The following is a 23,475-nucleotide window of genomic DNA, read 5'->3' as shown; positions in this document are numbered from 1 at the left end:
TTTTTATACATTTCTATCTTTGGTTTTAGGTATTTGGCTACTGGTTGTCACTTAGTTGATCTGCACTATACATACAGAATAGGCAAGTCAACAGCCAGTGACATAGTGAGGAAAATGTGCTGTGCGATTTGGGGATGCCTGCGTGACAAGTGTCTGCCTTAGCCGACAGAGGAGGAGTGGAAGAATATTGCCAATGGATTCCAAATCCGTGCAAATTTCCCAAATTGCATAGGGGCAACCGATGGTAAACACATTCGGTTGGTCAAACCTAAGACGAGTGGTTCACTGTTAAATAATTATAAGGACTTCTTTTCCATTGTTCTTTTAGCAGTGGCAGACTCAGATTATAGATTCGTTTTTGTTGACATTGGCTCGTTTGGAAAATATTCAGACAGCACAATTTTTTAAAAAATCTACCCTGTGGAAACGTCTGAACGAAAATACATTGTGTATACCAGAGCCCTCTGGCTTACCAAATGCCACTGGGACATGGGCGTACCCAGCGAGGGGCAGCGAGGATATTCGAACTCGTTCGCCCAGATCCGGGAGTAATTTTTTCGTTTTCGGCACGTTACTATCGGCAGGGAAGTTTATAGAAATAATAAATTTAGCGATAAGTAATCCGATTTGCTATTCGCAGGCATGTTACGTCGCCAAGGAACAGCGTATTCACTTGTAGGCAGTAAGGGATCATGACTATGCGAAGTTTCTAACGAACATCATTTCTCCTACCATATTTAAATGTAAAATGCTTTTCTGCTCCTAAACTATTAATTTTTTAGCTACAGCTGACGCTAACTGTAGATTTATAGCAGTTGACGTGCAGGTTATGACAAGCAGTAGATGGGGAGACATTTAGTGCAAGTGATTTATAAAATAATTTTTAGAACGTTCTACAAAACTGTCCATCACCGAAAAATCTACCGGGCACTTCAGTAAAAGCCCCATTAGGGCTGACTGAAGCCCTTGCTCACTTGCATAATTTAATGAGTCCATTTTCTGGATTCTTACTAAGTGACGAAGAAGATTATTTCCCAAGACTAGAGTACTAGTGGAACGCACGTTCGGATTTTTGACGAGCAAGTTGCATATTCTCCCAAAGAAAAAAAAGCTCCTTTAGAACACGAATAAATTGTTATTCTGTGCATCTCCTACTTTCACAGCATATTAATCGATAAAGGTAGATCCAAAATCTCCCTTCAGTTGAGTTTTTACCAGGACATAATCGAAAACAGCGCTTTGAAGCATGCTTTCAGAAGCAAACAGTGGAGCTTCAAGAAGGATGAGGTGCGAAGGTGTTCAAAACCTGTCAACTGCCATTACTGCAAATTTACCTCATGAATCGTTTATTGAATATTGTACCTACTGGGGCTATCATTTCTTTATTAAAATGATAAAATTTGTACATAACTCAAATATGATAATATACCAAAGTTCATTCGTTTCTTGTCTGTAGTATTTTTGGTAGTTGTTTATTTTAATTTTTTGTACGTATACAGTTCATTCCAAGCTTGGCATGCCAGACCTCTGTCGTGGCAGTATTTGTTTTTCTGATCCCACAACACGGGATGTTGACGTACATATGGGACTTTCGATGTCCATCGCAAGAAATCGCATCCAACGATCGCACGAAACAAAACTCGGAGCTACCGTGCAGCGCTGTTCTGCATGGCTCTGCTCAGCCCGCAGTCTAAACGGGCACCTCGCTATGCTACTGTTGAAACCAAGCTGCCCCCCTCACCCCCCCCCCCCCCCCCGCTCATTACACGATTTCAGCTACCATTCCATTGTCATCGCTTGGTTCGGCTCGACATCGCATTGCATTTCATCGGGGGAGCAGTATAAATTTAAACTAAGCTACCAGTTTTTTTTATAGTTCCATGGAGTTATTTAACCATCAAATGTACATCAGAAATTTTTTTTTAAAAAGTGAGTTTAGTTACATTACCTACTTCTTTGCTCGCGTTTTTTAAGAGGCAGGATGTTTAACTAAATTTTATTTTTTGTGTGGATATTATTTTATTATACTGTAATCTGTGAAGCAATAATAGTGGTTATTAGTATTCGGTGTTCTCTATACAAACTGCGATATGGTGCATAAACAAATTAATGCTATTTATGCTGGAACAGCTCTACTGACATGTTCGACGAATAATGTATAATGAAATGTGACTCGAAATATCTTGAGAGTGTTACAACAGCAAATTACTTTCGTTCCAGACATAAATTGATTATTGGTTGAACTACAATTCTGTCTGCTTCGTGTTGCATTTACTAAAAATCATAGGAGTGTAAATGATGTGAATATATTAACAAGTTCACAAATAACAACAATATCTCATGGCTCACGGCCAGGTGGAAGTAATAACTTGGCAATTGAAACTTATTATAGGGTAGAGTTGCCTTAGTTGGACCACATTCGTATTTCGCTATGTGTCGATAACTTAAAACCTTCAAGTTGGTTATACTGGTGAGAAATTCTGTCAAAGTCGTGTGGCCCAGTGGTCAATTGACCCTACCAAGTGAAGCAAGACTATCTGCCATTGTTGTAGTCTCTTCGTCTTTGTTGTGTTACAAATCAAACTTCTGTATAGGCAGTATAGTTCGTAAGTGCTTTTCATTGGTCAATAACTAGATATCACAAATTAGAATTTAATTTTGTATGTTCCCGTAGCATTATCATGTAAGTTCTAGCGGCTGCCAAAGAGCTACTTTCGAGCGCTAGAAAACGCGTTTCTGCTCATGCGCAGCTACGATGACGTAAAAACCTGTTGCCGGAGAACTAGAACTATGGTACAATTTGTGGAGGAAAATGAATATAACTGACGCTAACTTAAAGGATATGGAAGTCGTTGACCTGTTTAACGAGACCAACATTTTTTCCCTAGCATGAAAAAAGCACTAAAAATTTTCAGCAGTATTGCATGCACAACAGTGACTGTGGAACGATCCTTCAGCACACTTCGAAGAGTGAAGATGTCACTCAGAAGCACTATGGGAGAAGAAAGGCTCACAGGATTGTGCCTGATGAGCGTACACCGCAATTATGTAAAAGAAAACTGCGAGATGTTAGAGAAGAAAGTAATTGAGAAATTTGCGGCAAATACTAGAAGATTATTACTGAATTAAAAAGTTGTATTTTTAAACAAGTGCATTCTTATATTTAAAATGTTTATTGAAAGCAGTTTTTCACTAGTTTACTGTTTTATTTAATAAGAAATGCTGCATGTTTTCTCGGATTGTACAAGTACATTCTTGTATTTAAAATGTTTATTAAAAGCAGTTTTTCACTGGTTTACTGTTTTATTTAATAAGAAGTGCTGTCTGTTGTCTCGAGTCCTTGTTTCCTGAGACTAGTATGACCTGCCCCCCCTAGTTCAGATCCTGGGTACGCCCTTGCACTGGGATAGTTACACCATATGTGTTTGTTGGTGACGAAGCATTTGGACTCTCAGAACAAGTACTACGACCATAAGGTGGTGAAATGTTGACACGCGAGAAGAGAATTTTCAACTACCGTTTGTCACGGGCTCGTAGGTACGTTGTGTGGTGTCACCGCCAGACACCACACTTGCTAGGTGGTAGATTAAATCGGCCGCGGTCCATTTAGTTCAAGTCGGACCCGCGTGTCGCCACTGTGTGATCGCAGACCTAGCGCCACCACAAGGCAGGTCTCGTGATACGAACAAGCACTCACCCCCAGTTGTACGGACGACCTCGCTAGCGACTAGATGTACGAAGCCTTTCACTCTCATTAGCCGAGAGACAGAATAGCCTTCAGCTAAGTTAATGGCTACGAACTAGCAAGGCGCCATTAGCCTTACAGTGATTGTAATTAAAGTCTCCTGTGTATAGTCAAGAGCAATGTACCACAATGATTGATTAAAGATAAGTATTAATCCAGCTACGTACTTTTCTTCATAGCATTAATTACGTAGCCTGTTCCAGTACTTGACGCCCGTCGGCGTGTGGGTGTACGCGTGCCTTTCTTTCGGCTACCCGTCACTGTGGACTGGCTGCCTTGTCAGTCCACTTCATTGGCGACGAGTTAAAGTATTCTTTCTGATTGCTTCCATTTACTTGTGTCATGGCTTCGCCAGATGTACTGTCCGAATTTTATCGCTTGCAGAATCAGCAGACGCAGGCGTTATTGGATGCCCTTGGACAGCTCGTCCAGGGTCAACGTGCCATTCAAACCGATGCGGCCGCCGCTTCACCGGTACCGCAGCCACAACCTGCCGTTGCACCGCCTTTTAGGCACTACGACCCGAACCACGAGACTTGGCGGGAATGGTCCCGCCAATTTGCCTTCCACCTCGCCGCATACAGAATTCAAGGTAATGAGCGGCAGCCGTTTTTGCTTTCTTGTGTCGGTGTGTCCACCTACCGTGTGATAGTGAAATTGTATCCCCGACGCGACGTAGCAACTCTGTCCTACGAGGAAATTTTGTCTGCTTTAGATGCCTATTTCAAAGAAACAGTTAATGTGGTTGCAAAACGGTATACGTTCTTTCGTACAAAACGAACGGCCGGTCAAACTAATAGGGAGTGGGTAGCAACATTGCAAGGACTTACTAGGGACTGTGCCTTTGAATGTAACTGTGGTCTTTCTTATTCAGATACAATGGTGCGTGATGCAATTGCACAGAACGTTTCTGATGTTCGCATACGGGAGCAAATTTTGAAACTAGTTAATCCCTCCCTTCAACAAGTGATAGACATATTGGATAGACAAGACACACTTGACTGTGCTCAGGAATCTTTTGAAACTTCGCCAGCAGTGTGTAACATTACCCGGCCCGCTGGACGCGCTGCGCGGCCCGGTAACCGGGCCTCGCGCACCTCGACACAGCTGCCGCCGTGCGCTAAACCAGGTGTGCCGCGCCAGCACACAAATGTCGTGAAATCATGCCCGCGGTGTGCTACTAGACATTCGCGTGAACATTGCCCGTCACGCCAAGCTATTTGCTTTTTCTGCAATAGGAAAGGACATGTTCAGAGTGTTTGCCAGAAAAAGCTCCGATCAGACAATCACAATCATTCCAGGCCCTTTGCTTCGCGCCGGAATCGAACCACGGACACTCAGGATCGTGGACCTTCGCCCATGGACATTCATGTAGTTAATTCCAATTCGTCCAGTGCCACTTTCTCTAACAGTGACTGTGTTCGTCCCACAAAAACTGTGCGTCGACGTCGCCGGAAATCACGTCAATTAGCAAGTGATTCTGTACAAGTGTCTGTTCCAATTGCACAAAACAGTCGCTCTTGTCGTCAGCAGGACAATAAACTTTTTGTGGACTTAGACTTTGAAGGCAAAGTGATACCATTCCAGCTCGATACCGGAGCTGCAGTTTCATTGCTCAATCACGACACGTACAAACAACTGGGCAAACCTCCATTGCGTGCCGCAAATGTTAAGCTAACCACATATTCCGGACAGAAAATTCCTGTGTTAGGACAGTGCAGCCTTTTTGCAACATATAAAGGACAAACAAAACTTGTGTCATTTTATGTTCTTCGTTCTTCTTCTGCAGTGAACTTGTTTGGTTTAGATTTATTTCAGTTGTTTAACATGTCTATAGTAAATCAGGTCCTATCAGTGAATCAAACTGTGCCTTCAGACAGTGTTTCTCGCTTATGTGACGAATTTGCAGACATTTTTGCACTGGGCTTAGGTTGCGCTACAAACTATGAAGCACATTTGGAACTGAAGGTCAACGCGCAACCGAAATTTTTCAGAGCGCGCAATGTTCCTCACGTATTGCGTGATGAGGTCGCCAGACCATTACACGATTTAGAATCACAAGGTGTGAGTGAATGTGCGCAATGCCTATTCTCTTTCAGCTCCGCTTAATCGCTTACGCCGTAAAGGTGTTCCGTTCGTCTGGACGACGGAATGCGAACGCGCCTTTCGCCAGTTGATATCGGCGTTGCTTTCTAATACTTGCCTCACGCCTTTCGATCCCCGGAAACCCCTTTTGTTGATGGTAGATGCATCGGATTTCGGGATCGGTGCTGTGCTTGCGCACAAAGTTGGCTCCCATGATCGCCCTATTGCCTTTGCGTCCAAATTGCTCTCGTCTGCCCAAAGAAATTATTCACAGATAGAGAAAGAAGCTTTGGCTCTCGTGTTTGGTGTTACTAAGTTCCATGATTTCTTGTATGGTCGTCACTTTACCATCATCACAGACCACAAACCTTTGACATCGCTTTTTCATCCGACCAAGCCTGTACCTCCACGTACAGCGCAGAAATTCATTCGCTGGTCTATTTTCCTCTCGCAGTACCGCTACGATATCTTGTATCGGTCCACTGCTAAGCACGGAAACGCCGATGCGTTGTCCCGTTTGCCTGTTGCTGAGGATCAAGCATTCGATTCTTCCGAACTTGCTTGCATGTTCATTGATTCGGAAACCGATGAAGTGGTCGAATCGTTTCCGATTGATTTTCGTCGTGTAGCTACAGCCACAGCTGTTGACCCTGTTCTTGCTACTGTTTTGCGTTTTGTTGCTACGCAATGGCCTTTGTCAAAGTCGCGGATCGAGGATCCGTTGGTTCGCCGATTTTTTGCTCACAGGGAGAGACTTTTTGTTCGACGTGGTGTTTTGTTGTTGCGTTCTGATAATGATCAGTCCCGAGTCGTGGTCCCACGTTCGTTACAGTCCTCTGTCTTACGGCTTCTTCACCAAGGACATTGAGGTATAGTGCGAACGAAACAACTAGCTCGTCAGCACTGCACTTGGTTCGGAATCGATGCTGCGATTACGAATATGTGTTCTTCTTGCATGGCGTGTGCCAAACAACAATCCGCACCGCCGCGGAAAGTCTTTGCATGGCCAAAAGCCATTTCCCCGTGGCAACGCTTGCACATTGATTTTGCTGGTCCATTCTGGAATGCTCGATGGTTGGTTCTGGTCGATGCCTTCAGTAATTTTCCTTTTGTTGTCCGGATGTCTTCCACGACGTCCTCCGCCACCATCCAAGCGTTGTCTGCTCTCTTTTGCATAGAAGGTCTTCCGCAGACTATTGTTTCCGACAATGGCCCACAATTCATGTCCGCAGAATTTCAGTCATTCTGCCAGGCCAATGGTATTCAACATCTGACATCCGCGCCGTTTTCGCCTCAGTCAAACGGTGCCGCTGAACGATTGGTCCGGACTTTCAAGTCACAGATGTTGAAATTGAAAGAGTCGCATTCTCGGGAGGACGCATTGTTGCTCTTTTTGTCTTCGTATCGCTCTCAGCCCCGAGATGGTCGCTCGCCGGCTGAGTTGCTCTACGGTCGTCTTCATCGCACCTTGATGTCTTTGCTGCATCCGCCGCATCAGGTTCCTGTGCAGCGGCAGACTCCTGCTTTTGCTCCAGGCGACGTTGTATTCTATCGCAACTATCGCGGTTCACGGCGTTGGCTCGCAGGGCGCATTCTTCGCTGCCTCGGCTGCGCGATGTATTTGGTTTTGGGGGCCTCTGGTGAGGTGCGTCGGCATCTCAATCAGCTGCGCCTCTGTCGTCGCACGGGTTCTGCCGCTCCCCGTCTGCTTTCAGCGACGGTGCCGTCCGGTCAGCGCCCTGGGGACCCATCTACTGGCTCGCCTCATCCCCAGGTGTTACCGACGATGCCTTCCATTTTGCCCCATGGCGACGCGCCGCCGCAGCAGCCGCCGCCGCCGCCGCCGCCGCCGCCGCAGCCGCCGGTACTCCGGCTGGCGCCGCCCGCATTCGACGCTTCGCTGCAGCCGCCAAGCGCCTCCCTGGGTCACGCGCCGCCGCTCGCTTCCCGTGACCAGCTGTCCTCCGCCATGGAACTCCCGCCCGCTCCGGACCACATGACGTCATCGCGCGTCGGGTACCCCGACGCATTGGAGGTCGACCCTTCGGCCCCTCCTGTCTCATTACGGGCGCATACACCGCATGTTGACGTGCACCCTGGACTAGCTTTTCAGGCGTTTCCTAGCTCCCCTCGGACCGAATGGCCGGGTGCGGGTGGCACAGCCTCACCTGTTGTTAGGCTCCCCACCTCATCGCATACGTCAACATGGGGTCCTCCCCACGGCGGGCGGAAGCCTTATCTCACGACCGTTCGCCGATTTGCGGGGGAGGAATGTGGTGTCACCGCCAGACACCACACTTGCTAGGTGGTAGATTAAATCGGCCGCGGTCCATTTAGTTCAAGTCGGACCCGCGTGTCGCCACTGTGTGATCGCAGACCTAGCGCCACCACAAGGCAGGTCTCGTGATACGAACAAGCAGTTGTACGGACGACCTCGCTAGCGACTAGATGTACGAAGCCTTTCACTCTCATTAGCCGAGAGACAGAATAGCCTTCAGCTAAGTTAATGGCTACGAACTAGCAAGGCGCCATTAGCCTTACAGTGATTGTAATTAAAGTCTCCTGTGTATAGTCAAGAGCGATGTACCACAATGATTGATTAAAGATAAGTATTAATCCAGCTACGTACTTTTCTTCATAGCATTAATTACGTAGCCTGTTCCAGTACTTGACGCCCGTCGGCGTGTGGGTGTACGCGTGCCTTTCTTTCGGCTACCCGTCACTGTGGACTGGCTGCCTTGTCAGTCCACTTAACGTTGAATGTTCCTTCGGCATATTGTCGAAGAAATGGCGCGTGTTCCAGCGAACCATGAATGTGAAATTGGATTTTGCTATTGACATAACAAAAGCATGTTGTGTTCTGCATAATTATGTGCGCGAGAGAGATGGGCACCAAATTGAAGAAACATTTATTGTGAATGGATTTGAGACTGCAACAAACTTGGATGAAAGAAGAAGTGTATCAGCAATAAGAAACAGAGATGTAATGGCAAATTATTTTGTATGTGAGGCTGGTAAAGTGCCTTGGCAGGACAGCAAAATCTGAGGTGTTACATAGAGCAGAAAATGAACTTTTTTATGCATTTTCCTTAATATTTACAGTTTTATTAATTTTATTGTTCTAGCTTGTTATTATCGGTAATAACACCTGTCAATTCACCTGAGACTTAATAAAACTAACTAATCGGCTATTGTTGACTCTTTCATACATTATCCAGAAACTCGTTTGAGAGCAGTGCTTACTGAACCTGGTTTGTTTAATGTTCTATTTTTAGTGATTTATCACTCTATCCAATATTGTAATTGTCCAAGGCGATCATGTGGCTTAATTCATGCACTGCAAAAGAATCGATCCATTACTGCCAATTCTTACATATTATTGTCCAAATATGCTGTTCTTTTCTATTGTTATATTTGTGCATTGTTGTTACATTATCAATGTGTAACATGTCAACAATAATAGAAATGCAGGACTTTCTCAACACTTTTCATTGTTCAGCAATCTCTAAACAAAAATACTTAACGAGTTCCAGAAAACTAATTCGCTAACTATGTGGCAATTCAGAGTGATCTTTTAACCAATTGTATTATTCTAATAGTGTACGAAAAACTTACCAACGGATTTTTTCTCTGTGGTTGAATGATCTGCGAAATCATCGAATAATGCACAGCAGACTTCATGCCATGCTGCATCCTTCTTATTTCTGTCCTTGTATTCCTTGGTCCTTCCATCCCAAATCCAAGGCCTTTTTTCCACTTCCATTATCAGAATCTCCGTATCTATTTTGTCAATGTCTAGTGGGCACATCGTGGAAGTCACTTTGAAGTCACACGGAACGGAGCACGGAACTGCCTGCTGCAAATGGCCACTCTACTCCGCTCCCAGCACTGACTGCTGTCAGCTGGCCTTCTCCGCACACCTGTCACACCGCCAGTGTGAAATGCCCAATTGATTCTCATGACCCATAGCGCTGCTTGTGCCGCAGCGGGTTTTCCGCCTCGCTATGGGCGATGCGGCTGGCAAGCGGCAAAATTCCGCAGCCGCAGACGTTCCGCCCCGTGTGGACTGTTGCATCTACCCCATGCGCCATAGCGGTGCAGTCATTTACCGTGCGTCTGCCGTGCCGCAGCTATTGCGCTCGTGAGGCCCCGGTCTAAGTGACTAAAGTCATAGGCACAATGAGTGGTTTTCTTCACATGCATCCAGGAGCTGTAATTGGTTTGTAGTCAGCTTGTCCAGTGCAGTGAAGGTTTGTTGCATTATGTGGCACTGATGTGGGGGATGAACTGGTGGACTGCTGCTGGTACGTTCCCATGTTGTAGGTGCGGCCCCGATTCCAGTGTGCGTGTTGTGGTGGTACAACGCAGACTGGTGCTAGTCAGGGGAACGTAAGTGTCACAAGAAGTCCACACCGAGAACTGTTTGTGTGACATTGGCTATGTACAAATTCCATTTGCGTTGTACTCTGTTGGTGAAAGTCACTGTTCTGGTCATGATGCCGCTTACTCATATAGGAACGTTGTTGGTGGCTAGGAGGTGCAGAGGTTCAGAGGTGGATTGTGCCAAGGCGAGGTGCCACAGGAATATACTGACGTCAGATCCTGTGTCAATCAGAAAGTGGATGCTGTCTAAGACGTCTGTGACGAAAATATATCCACCTCTTGTTGGGGTGATCATGACCAGAAGGCAACTTGTTGTAGCATGGATGGCGAGTGCACCTATTCCTGCCCACTGGCGACGTTTGGGTGCTGGCCGAGATTGGCATTTTTGTGCCTTATCACCTAATGTTTGGTGGTACCAGCTTGCAGCATCAGCACTGTCCGATCCGGACATGGTTGTTCATCGTGACAGCTGAACATCGATAGTGCTGGGGTGGTTCAGACATTGTGTTGTAGTGGGTTGTGGTGAACTGATGTTGTAGTGTGGCGTGTTGCCGTGGGGTGGTCCGTATGGACGGTGGTTGTCCAAACATGCGAGGGCATATATTCTGTTGGCCAGTGTAAGTCTGTCTTCTGCTGGTTACTGCATGTGGGCTATCAGTGCTTTCTGGACCACAGTCGGCAACTTTGCAAGCCAGATAGTCCACAACATGCGATCGTTGATGACTTCTGGATCAGTCAAGTACCACTGAGATAGGAGGTGTACTGCTTAGCACGCTGGACTCACATTTGAGAGGATGGTGGTTCAAACCAGTCCAGCCATCCTGATGTAGGTTTTCTGTGATTTCTCTAAATCACTTCAGGCAAATGCCAGGATGGTTCCTTTGAAAGGGCATGGCTGACTTCTTTCCCATCCTTTCTTGATCCAATGGGATGAATAACATTGCTGTTTGGCCCCCTCCCACAAATCAATCAACCAACTAACCATCCAGTCAAGTGCCAGAGGTGGCGCCACAGCTATGACAGAGTGCCTTCGTCAAAGCATGCTCTGTACAGCACTTAATGTCATTGTTGTTCCAGTGGGTGTGTGAGTTTTCTCAGAATCGCTCATGTCACTGTCTCATCTTTATTGGAGTGCAGCAGTGACAGGATGATGTCACTTGCTGATTCAGTGTGCTCACCTAAGTGATGCAGCAGAGTGACGGATTGTTCTGAATTGGCATTCAGCTGTAGCAAACCATAACTCATTTGGTAGTTGGGGGAGCTTAATGTTCAGCCCGGTAAGGGGGCATGGCATGCTGACAGCTGATGTGCACAGTGCATGTTGTAGTATGTAGTTGCAGTGCTGTCTGCTGAACGACAACTGTGGTGACGAGGCCAACATGGCACAGTGATTTTTGCCAGTTGCTATTCATCTGTCTTCATATGGAATGCTGCCGAGGCGAGTCCATAGAAGCTCAAAATGTGAGATAATCACCACAATTAGCAGGTGAAATTATTCCGCTGAAGTCGGCGCTAGTGGTAGTGACTGTCAGAAGGAGGCCAGTTGACAACGTGGGGACAGAAGCCCATTGTTGTTGTGTGGCCTGCACTGGTGACGTGGTGGGTGGTCAAGATACAGTTTATTGCATGAAATTTTCTATACAGGAAGGGCACTGCATTGATGGATGTGTGGAGCACTGATGTAGTGTTCCTGTTGTTGGACCGGTAGAGTAACTATTGTTGCAAGTTGTCATTGTCACCACACTAGATACGCTAGTAATTTAAAGTTGATCAAAAGTTTTCACTCTGTTCACTATGCTAGTAGACACTTCACACATCCACAGCACTCACACTAGTTACGTTAAATATTTGGCGAGATGATGATGTAGTATGCACGGAGTGGACATGGGTGATCATGATCACGAATGCAAATCATGTATTCACGACTTGGTGTCACCAATGTGGTGAGTTTCCACAGTCTAGGTGATACAACAGTGCATTATTACCAACAGTACTGTGTTCTGTACACACCATTTTATTTCCACTTAGTATTATACATAGTGTCCGTTCAATACGAAAGCAAAGAGCATACTAACTATGGCTCAGAAGAGAGTGTATACATTGTCAATCAACGGTATTATTGTTCAGAGTCCCTACAAGGAGTTTTTTAGCTGTTGATTAGATTTGTGGTGTCCTCCAGATGGTCTATATACAATTAGTGTAGGACAGTGCCATGCAAGTACCTCTGGCAGTGCCACAGATTTCTTTTTAACAGTTGGCCTTCAACTTAAAATAATAGTAGGTCAGGATGTGGATGGGTTGGAGGATTAGGAAAGAAGTGGTGGGTTTGATACCAGGAGGACACTGGGTAAGGTAGTGTTCCATGGCTCCATGGCCATGGGCATGCAAGATGTTGCGGAGCACAAGGAGTTGTATCAACAGTGACCAAAATTAAGTCTGGTGGTAGTGTAAAAGGAACAATGGAGAGATGGTGAAGAAAGTGAACAGGTCTTCAATGTAGAATGAGAGGTTACAGGTAATAGTTTGGAGGTGTTGGTCATCAAATGCTGAGGTTCATTTTGCAGGAGCATTTTACTTAGTCACAGTGGGACAACCGATATGGAGACCTGTGGGATTCAAATTGTTGAGACTGGGAATTAGGTAAAAGAGAGGAGTTCTGGGGGCTGATAGGGTGAAGAGAAAGATGGACTTAAACATCAGATTTTCGGATGGGCCTAAGATCTTGAGAAGCTGTTGGAAAACATGCCGGTCTTCTGGCATAGGATAATGGTTGCCAAGTTTGTATCCAGAGATAGTGTGAAACTGGCAGAGACCCTCAGCCCCACAGTCACTATGATTAATGACCACTGTGGCAGAGCCTCTGTTTGTGTAAAGGATGATGAGGTCTGGATTGATTCTCAGGTTGCGTCTTACATGGGAGTGATGTTGGACTCACTGGGAAGGGATTGAGGAAAGGAAGGTGACGCCAGGTTATAAGTGAGGAATTCATGAAAGATTACTGGGAGAAGGGGAGGAGGATCACACATTGAGGAAGATTGGAACTGTTTTCAACATGGTGCTATGTGGGGTTTTTAATGACTGTAGACAGTGGTGTACCTGGCAAAGAAACATTTCCACTGCAGAGAATAATTAAAGGAAAGAAGGTTTACACATTACTTTATGATGTGAATGTAAAATGATTCAGTCCACATCATTACAATTTATCATGCAACATTATCCATGGAACAGGAAACTAACAAACTAACTAACTGACCAACTAAATATACAAGTGCAGCATTTTGAACTCGTGTTTTGGGCTAAAAGTGAGGCCTCTAGAGAGTAATGAGATGTCTGCTGGTGTCAGAGTTTTGGCAGAAAGGTTAACAACAGTACTACTGGGTATTCAGGAGCAGTGGGTTACACCTTGACTGGCGGACTGCTTGGGGATGTGGAAGGCAGAGTAAGTTAGCACAGCATGGTGCAGTAGCTATGAAAGATTTCTAGGCAATTGGATCAGAGTGGTAGGCTCTTTCTTGGCTATAGGTAATCCCAAGTGGGCATATGACAGAAATGGCTGAGACAGTTTCCTGAGATAGTGCTGTGACTGATGTTCAAACTGTTGAAGAGGAATAGTTTCAGCTGCAGTGATTGCATTCAAGAAGTTGTGGTGGCAGTGTAAAAGGATTTTGCAAAAGAAGTAGAGAATGTCAACTATTGTTTGAGCTTGATTGTATGATTATGAAAGACCAGACTGGTGAGGCTAGGGACTGATGGAAATGGAAAACGTGAAGGTTATTGCACTAGGTTTGGCATGCCAATTTTTATAGTACGCCCCATAGGTGGGATACCATACTCCTGACAAGATTACAGTAATAGGATGTGTGACTGAAGTTTTTCCAGGTGAAAGGAGAGTTTTTGGATTTCCTGAATGCAGAACAAGCAGGGATTCAGGGTTGGCTGAAATTGCAGTACAGTATTCTATGTGGACATCACAAGTAACAAACTGTCTACTCACAGTAATGGCCATCACAAAACTGTGGAAAACCAAAAACTTGAGCATCAAGTTGCTAAACATGCTGCACACCACAACACAAATGACTTCAATAGATGCTTCAGTACACAGGTCATTGTGATACTCCCTTTCAGCACAAGTTTTTCTGAAATAAACAGGTTGCAATCGTCTCCCAACATACCCTGCACTCTCTTAATCCCCCTAAACTATGAAAACTAACAGAAAAAGTGACTCGTTAGCGTCTGGGTGCCTCACCAATGGAAGCTGGCAGCTGAGTGAGCTGTAATCAACAGTTACTGGCAGTCCAAAAAGAATCAAACAAATGACAACTGCATGAATCTACATGTTACTGTTATTAAAATGCATTACTGTGCCTCTCAGATACAAAAATATGCAGTAAATTTAAGAATAAAACTTCACAAGGTCTTATGAAACATGATGGCGTCCTTTTATATGACTGAAGAGATCAGACTCATATCAAGCACCAATGAAAATTCTTACAATTCCGCTTCAAAATGACATCTCATATTAATTAATCATATTAATCAGTAGAGTCATATTTGAATGTATTTGCTTTGTTTGGTAAGGGACTGATATATTTACCACTTAAGCAATTAAAACAAATATAGTAGACGTAGAAACAATGGAGGTCTCAAAATGACTGACATGGAAAAATGATAAAATTGTTGTAGAAGGCGTAACGTATTGCTTATCTAAATTTAAGCAAAACCTGTTTCTAAATTTGATACCATTTGGTTGGAGCAAATCAGTAGTAAAGAGGAAGCACGCATATTTAAAGTGGCGAGGTATAACCCATTTTTGTAGTATATTGTACCATGCGGCAGGCAACAGAATTTACTTTCACAAAGACAGCAGTGTAGTTCAATTTAGACATTTTTCAATGTGTTGCAGCTCAACTTGGACTCAGAGTATCACATACGGACTATCATTCCTACAAGGCAATCTGAAAAGCAACTCCTACACCATTCAATTTTAGAGTCACAGGTACAGCTCATTCATTAGTCAACTTCACATCTCAAACTTGAAAACAACAGTGCTTGTCCAAGGTTCAACGATTTTGAGAAAGCTTTCTACTTAGTTTCAACAAAATATGTATCACCAGCCCTTGGAAAACAAGTAATTTCACATTTATAAACTAGGAAAAACAAGATTGAGTTTATATTAATGGTGCATATCTAACCCATCTTCATTTAGAAACTTCCTGGCAGATTAAAACTGTGTATGAAACTGGGACGCTAACCTGGAACCTTTCCCTTAAAGGGGCAAATGCTCTGCTGACTGAGCTATCCAGGCATGGCTCATGACCTCCCACACAGTTTTACTTCTGCCGTACATCTCCTCTACTTTCCAAATTCCACAAAGGTTCTCATGTAATATTTTGAGACTAACACTTCTGGAAGAAGGATGTTGCAGAGAAATTGCTTAGCCACAGTCAAAGGGATTGTTTCTAGATTGAATTTTCTCTCTGCAGTGAAGTTCACAATTACTTGCAATATCACAGCAAATTAAGGCTGTGTGCCTCTCATGCAGATAAACGTAAGCAATTAATGGAAAAACTCAATACATCAAGCTTAGAAATGCACCTGAAAATTAATTACAATATGCTAAGACTAAAAAAGGAATATGTAAACAACACAGAGCAACAGGAATTGGTCTAAATTAACAACAAAAACATAAAACCAGTTGCTGAGATAGCATATTTAGTGCAACTGAAAACAGAGGCTAGTTGGATAGTAGAAAAAATAAATATATGGATCTTGTGCTGCACTTCTAGTATATCTACCAAATAGTGTTTTCAAAATGAAGATGCCAATGTGTCTGAAACAGAAAGTTAACTACTGCTATTACTAGTTTTCACTTATGGCAGTGAGACATTGGCATTAGGTATGAAATCCGTTGAAAAACTGAAGGCTGCTCAGCAAAGCAGTGTAGATACATATGTTCAAAATTACTGAGAAAGGGAGGAGAACATACAAATGTAGCAGGAAACAAACTGGAGAGCAAGATTAAATTATGGCTGTAATAAACATTAAATAATTTTTTTATTCTTCTGATCAGAATATGCAACAATAATGTCTCAAAAGATTATTTCAATTTTATTTATAAACATCTAAACATGTATTGTTAATATACAAAAAAATTAAACTGTATCTCAGTTATTTAAAAAGACTTCCTGTCACTTGATGTTAACATTTGAATAATCGTAGTACCACTGATTAGGATGACATCTTTGATGAAGAGCTGTAGTGTAAGTTAGTCAGAGAGATAAAGGGCCCTGTACATGCCCAGATTGGCTATAGACATATAACTCAAAAGAATCAAATATAGGTCTATGTAAAAGCCTTGGAACAAGATTTGTTGAGTCAGTTGTGAAATTTACTTCTGAGGCCAAAATTAACATTCTGTAACTAACAGCAAATATATCAATGCAAATAAATCAATTTACAAGACAAAAAACTGAAGTAATTAATTTAAAATAAATCCAGAAGTCATCAGTTTCCCTTACAGGATGCAGAAATTATGAGCAACTTGGGATCAGAATGGAAACTACAATCAACCTTCAAGGAATTGAACAAAAATATAACTAAAGTAAAACATTGCACTTCTCTTTTGCTTAATGACCTTCATATTACATGATGCACATCCATTGAACCTTGGATACAGCATAAAATCAGATTTACTGAACCAGTAGTATGCAACAAGAGAAAAGTTCAACAGGCACACAAGAGACAGCAAATGACAAGAACAGTACATTTTGTATTTGTTGGGGTTAGAGCTACCTACTTCTGCCATATAAGTGCAGGTATACAAACGTACCTGGCTAATAACAGTCTCTCCAAATTCTGATGTATCAAAATTCCATTCTGTGCACGGCCTCGTTGTGAGACCTGGTCGTCTTAGCTCATCAAGGATCTCCTGTGCTGAAAGATTGTAGTTCACATCCCATATGTGGCATGAGTCGAATGTTCCCTGAAACACAAGTGCAAAGACATTGTGTAAAGTCTTAATAATTAAGGTTACAGTACTTGCAACTAACAGTTCATAAGAGCCCTGCACATGCCCAGATTGGCTATAGACATATAACGCAAAAGGATCAAATCTAGATCTATGTAAAACCCTTGGGACAAAATTTTCATTTTGTCAAATAGTATTTTGTGTTTGTTTGTGTGGCTGTGCTCAGCAACTGTCTTCTGTTTCAGACTGCTCGGAGCCACACCAATCTATCAGCAGTCGCCATTTTTCTTCTATTCATGGCGATGTATTCCAACAGACTTAATTATTTTCACAGCACTTGCTACAAATCAGCACCGTGTTTGAAACTGGCCATGTCTGTAATGAGCAGAGCCCGAATTTCCGTACAAATTCGTGTATTAACCATTTTAGGGAATAAATGCATATGTCGAAGGATTTATTATTTGATATCTTGTATTTAGAAATTTATATGGGGTACAGATAATTTTCCTGGCTTCGCTGGAGATGTTGCAATTACTTGCATAGCCATAACAGGTACTATCGCTCCTCATATGAATTGTGACCAAATTGATGATGATGTAAAATTTTTGCTAATTTCGTTGAACTAATTATTATTCTAGAACTGAAAAATCTTGGGAATTTTTGGAGTGCTTTGTTTCATAGAATCGTGTGTAAAATACAACACAATACATCTAAACCATTTTCTTCCCATGTCTGTGTTAAGATGTTAGTCGACAAAGCAAAAGTGTTTCCTAGTCACCCACAAAGTAAAGTGACCGAGGGAAGTACAATACGCACATTTTTAGTTAGTCTTCCAGTGACATGTCAGACCTTTTTGTATCGATAAACCTCTTTTTCCCATTGGCGCCATCGTCAAAATCTTTCTGTTGTGGCACTAAAAGACTCGACGGAAGTGGAGCTGTCTCATAGTGTATTGTCTGACGTTGACAATTAAAACAATAAAGCAATCAGCGATTAATTACTAGTGGTAATAATTGATGTTATATAAAATTCTCAGACACGATCTGAAATGCTCAATAGGTTTTTGAAATATTGTTTTTCTGTATTAATTGATTAGTGCTAAGACACCTTTAAAACAGTTTCATTTTCCTTGATTTATGTGAGCAACGCATTTGAAGATGAACGTCTATCTGTATAATGCGAAATCTCGAATCTATGTTTCTTCCTTATCAAATTTATAACATTGAAGCTTTTTGGTACGCCGTACGCTAACTCGTCAGTTGCCAACCCCGAACCCGAGACAGATAAACATTCCCCCCCTCACACGTCATCCCCCAGCGCAGCGACTCTGGTACTCTCTCGCTCTCGACCACATGCACGTCCTTGAGATAAAACACTAACTTCAGATGAAACTTCCTGGCAGATTAAAACTGTGTGCCGGACCGAGACTCGAACTCAGGACCTTTGCCTTTCGCGGGCAAGTACTCTATCATCTTTTTTTTATTTTATTTAATCTCATTTTGTTCGTTTTCGTTCGTTGTATCTGCTCGGGGTGGACGTTGCAAGACACCAGTTCCAGTTCGTCGTTGATCCATTAACTCAGTTCTTTTATTACAGAGGGCAGCGAACCCCCTGACCTAACACGCTGAGTTACCATCTGAGCTACCACCTGAGCTATCCAAGCACGACTCACGACCTGTCCTCACAGCTTCACCGAGCGAGGTGGCGCAGTGGTTAGCACACTAGACTCGCATTCGGGAGGACGACGGTTCAATCCCGTCTCCAGCCATCCTGATTTAGGTTTTCCGTGATTTCCCTAAATCGTTTCAGGCAAATGCCGGGATGGTTCCTTTGAAAGGGCACGGCCGATTTCCTTCCCAATCCTTCCCTAACCCGAGCTTGCGCTCCGTCTCTAATGACCTCGTTGTCGATGGGACGTTAAACCCTAACCACCACCAACCACCACCTCACAGCTTCCGTTCTACCAGTACCTCGTCTCCTACCTTCCAAACTTCACAGAAGCTCTTCTGCGAACCTTGCAAAACTAGCACTACTGGAAGAAAGGATATTGCGGAGACATGGCTTAGCCACAGCCTGGGGGATGTTTCCAGAATGAGATTTTCACTCTGCAGTGGAGTGTGCGCTGATATCAAGCTTCCTGGCAGATTAAAACTGTGTGCCGGACCGCTGCAGAGCGAAAATCTCATTCTGGAAACATCCCCCAGGCTGTAGCTAAGTCATGTCTCCGCAATATCCTTTCTTCCAGGAGTGCTAGTTCTGCAAGGTTCGCAGAAGAGCTTCTGTGAATTTTGGAAGGTAGGAGAAGAGGTACTGGCAGAACTGAAGCTGTGAGGATGGGTTGTGTGGTGTGCGTACTGTAAGACCTTCGGTACATACACCATCAGATTATTTGACTTGTCGCCCTAACGAAGTAGGCGAGTGTCAGCAATATGTCTCGTGGTCTTACTGTGGCGTGTTTATCTTCTGCCGTTAGGTCAGACGATAGAAATGCCACTTGTACGCTTAAAGTGGCAGACTGACGGTGACCAACTTTAAACAGAACTTGATTAATTTTCACACACATTTATTAAAATAATAACAAGCCTAAAAATAACTTAACTTGGTTCTGGATGCTATTTACAATTGACAATCTGAAGTTCCTTTGGTCTTGGTACGTTAATCTTATTCTCACATATCTCTGATACTTGACATAGTGTGTATACATTTCTCTTCATGGCTATGTACAGGAATATGATAATCTTATTAGGCGCAGACTGAAACTTGACTACAGCTAATGCAGACTGACTCATCGGAGGTCTGTACACTCGTTATATTACCTCGAGCGTTCAGGCATCACTGCGCGAGTGTGATCCACGAGGAGAAAAGGTTCTACGTTAGCAGCAATCTCATTGGCTGCGTTACATATTAATACGCGGATCGGCGGAAGCAGAATTAGGTCCATCTTTATGGCAGCGCCATCTCAAAGAGCGGAGACGGACGAGGGCTGCGCCTGCGCCGTTGTGCTTAGCGGGGCGCGCTCTATTGGGAAAGTTGTGTACGGGCTGACTACGCGGAACTATGTACACAACAGGTTGTGAGTCGTGCTTGGATAGCTCAGATGGTAGAGCACTTGCCCGCGACAGGCAAAGGTCCAGAGTTCGAGTCTCGGTCTGGCACACAGTTTTAATGTGCCAGGAAGTTTCATATCAGCGCACACTCCGCTCCAGAGTGAAAATCTCATTCTACTAACTTCAGATGTTCATACTGTAACAAATACTCTACCACTCATAATCCAATGAACGCATGAACATCAGTACAAATTTCTGTAGAAGTGTGAAGTATACTCATCACACTTACCAGTATTACAAGATGAGACCTTGTCACTAAATGAAGTGAGGAAACAATTTTTATGAGCAGACATTGTTGTTGTGGTTGTTAAAATGTCGTGTGACTAGGGCCTACCGTCAGGTAGACAGTTCGCCGTGTGCAAGTCTTTCGATTTGACGCCACTTCGGCGACTTGCACATCGATGGGGATAAAATGAATGGGGGTGATATTGGACGACAGAATTACGTCCAGTCGCAACTATTCGCACGGCTAAGGATAATAAGAGCAAAAAAAGAAAAAAGTTCATAAAATTTATAATATAAATGTTTTGTTGTAGACATATATGATCTGCAGACACATTTGGTTATAAAAGCAAATAAGTCAATACGATAGAATATTTTTGCAAAGATTTTCAGTTCTTGGCTGAATGGAAGAAAGTGCACGGCGTAAATCACTAACAATACTCAGTTTGCTTCTGGATTTCGTTTTCATTGCTACAATTGCTGAAAACGCCCTCTCGCACAAATAAGTACTTGAAAATTGTAAGTACAGTTGTAGTGCTTGCTGTGCTATGCTGGATAAACTTTCAGATATTTTACCCAAGTAATGACTTATCCATCTTCTCAAAGTCATATTTGGCTGCAGAACCGATTTTAATTTCCAAAGCTTGTTCTTGCAGTGTTCCCGACAGCACATCTATGTCAAGATGAAAAGGATCTGTGGCCAATCTGTAAATATTATTCTCACACGAGCTAGCGAAGTAGCGTTTGAATTCGTCGGGTAGACGCTCCAATATTTTATTCGTGGCACGAGTTTGCTTAAAGATTTCCATAAAGAGTGTTTCTTGCAAAATTCCAAATAATTTTTGGGAAACAGACATAATTCCAGGCTACGATTTTATGTCTCCAAAGTTGCAACTTAGCAATATACGCTGTAATGGCATCCGGATGATAAATTATGTTCGAATCTCCACCTTGCGATTTTAGATTCAGTGAGTTCAATTAATCGAAAATATCTCACAGATAAACTAACAAAGTTTGAATACTTGGCTTTTGGAGTTCCCATATTCAATTCAGTTTTGTTTTGAATTTCCAAAAACCGAATCACTTTATCGCTAAGTTCCAATAATCTAGCTAACGTGTTTCCTTTTGAGAGCTAGCGTACTTCCACATGAGATAACAGTTTTTTAATATTCTGTTCCCAAATGTTCACAAATGGCCGTGAAATACGGGTGTTTGACGCACTCTTTTTAACGTGATTCATAATTTGGTACATAGTTTTTAGACATTGTCGAGTTCGTTTGGAAGTGTCTTACGTGCCCAGACTTGACGGCGTATAACACAGTGAATTGAAATAACATTGGGATTCTCTTCTCTGACCATCTACACGAATCCTGAGCGAGATCCAAGCATTGACGGAGCGCCGTCTGTGCATTTCACGAGAGTTCGTATTTGCAAAAGAATTCATATATCGCTGTCATAATATGGATCGCTTTTGAAGTAGTCTTTAGGTCTGTAGAAAACAACATCTCGTTTTTAGTTGTTTCGTTTTGCATGTATCGAACTAAAACTAATAGTTGGCAACAATTTGCAACATTTGTACTCTCGTCTAACAGTATTGCGAAATTTCCGATTCTTTCATGATCTGCACTACCTGATTTGTTATGTCTTCGGCCATGTCATCAATCCGACGTTTCGCGCGGGATTAGCCGAGCGGTCTCAGGCGCTGCAGTCATGGACTGTGTGGCTGGTCCCGGTCCTTAGCAGTTAAGTATCATAAGATTTCACACATACACTACTGGCTATTAAAATTGCTACACCACGAAGATGACGTGCTACAAACGCGATTTGTAACCGACATTAAGAATATGCTGTGATATGCAAATGATTAGCTTTTCAGAGCATTCACACATGGTTGGCGCCGGTGGCGACACCTACAACCTGCTGACATGAGGAAAGTTTCCAATAATTTTCTCATACACAAACAGCAGTTGAACGGCGTTGCCTGGTGAAACGTTGTTGTGATGCCTCGTGTAAGGAGGAGAAATGCGTATCATCACGTTTCCGACTTTGATAAAGGTCGGATTGTAGCCTATCGCGATTTCAGTTTACCTTATCGCGACATTGCTGCTCGCGTTGGTCGAGATCCAATGCAATGACTGTTAGCAGAATATGGAATCGGTGGGTTCAGGAGGGTAATACGGAACGCCGTGCTGGATCCCAAAGGCCTCGTATCACTAGCAGTCGAGATGACGCATCTTATCCGCATGGCTGTAACGGATCGTGCAGCCACGTCTCGATCCCTGAGTCAACAGATGGGGACGTTTGCAAGACAACAACCACCTGCACGAACAGTTCGACGACGTTTGCAGCAGCATGGACTATCAGCTCGGAGACCATTGCTGCGGTTACCCTTGACGCTGCATCACAGACAGCAGCGCCTGCGATGGTGTACTCACCGACGAACCTGGGTGCACGAATGACAAAATGTCATTTTTTCGGATGAATCCAGGTTCTGTTTACAGCATCATGATGGTCGCATCCGCGTTTGGTGAAATCGCGGTGAACGCACATTGGAAGCGTGTGTTCGTCATCGCCATACTGGCGTATCACGCGGCGTGATGGTATGGGGTGCCATTGGTTACACGTCTCGGTCACAACTGGCCCGTCACAATACGCCAGTCACTACTCTTGATGTACTGCGATATCGTGTTGAAGCTGCATGGGCAGCTTACCTGTACACGCCATCCAGGCTCTGGTTGACTCAATGCCCCGGCGTATCAAGGCCGTTATTACGGCCAGAGGTGGTTGTTCTGGGTACTGATTTCTCAGGATCTATGCACCGAAATTGCGTGAAAATGTAACCACAAGTCAGTTCTAGTATAACATATCAGTCCAATGAATACCCGTTTATCATCTGCATTTCTTCTTGGCGTAGCAATTTTAATGGCCAGTAGTGTATTTGAACAATCCGACGTTTCACAGTCTGA

At 43.5% G+C, this 23,475-nt stretch overlaps 1 protein-coding gene across 3 annotated transcripts in view; it reads right to left on the bottom strand.

Moving 5' to 3' along the window:
- The window catches only part of LOC126470882 (organic cation transporter protein), a 489,616-nt gene that overhangs the window by 60,320 nt on the left and 405,821 nt on the right, over positions 1-23,475 (bottom strand). For all 3 annotated transcript variants that reach the window (XM_050098905.1, XM_050098904.1, XM_050098906.1), the window contains exon 3: positions 17,043-17,195. In XM_050098905.1, the coding sequence (XP_049954862.1) occupies positions 17,043-17,195 (153 nt within the window). The remainder of the gene's footprint in view (positions 1-17,042; positions 17,196-23,475) is intronic.

Source organism: Schistocerca serialis, chromosome 3 (assembly GCF_023864345.2).
Source record: "Schistocerca serialis cubense isolate TAMUIC-IGC-003099 chromosome 3, iqSchSeri2.2, whole genome shotgun sequence".
NCBI classification, from domain to species: Eukaryota; Metazoa; Arthropoda; class Insecta; order Orthoptera; family Acrididae; genus Schistocerca; species Schistocerca serialis.
The sequence above is the reverse complement of the archived record's forward strand: the minus strand, read 5'-3'. Positions and strand labels throughout refer to the sequence as shown.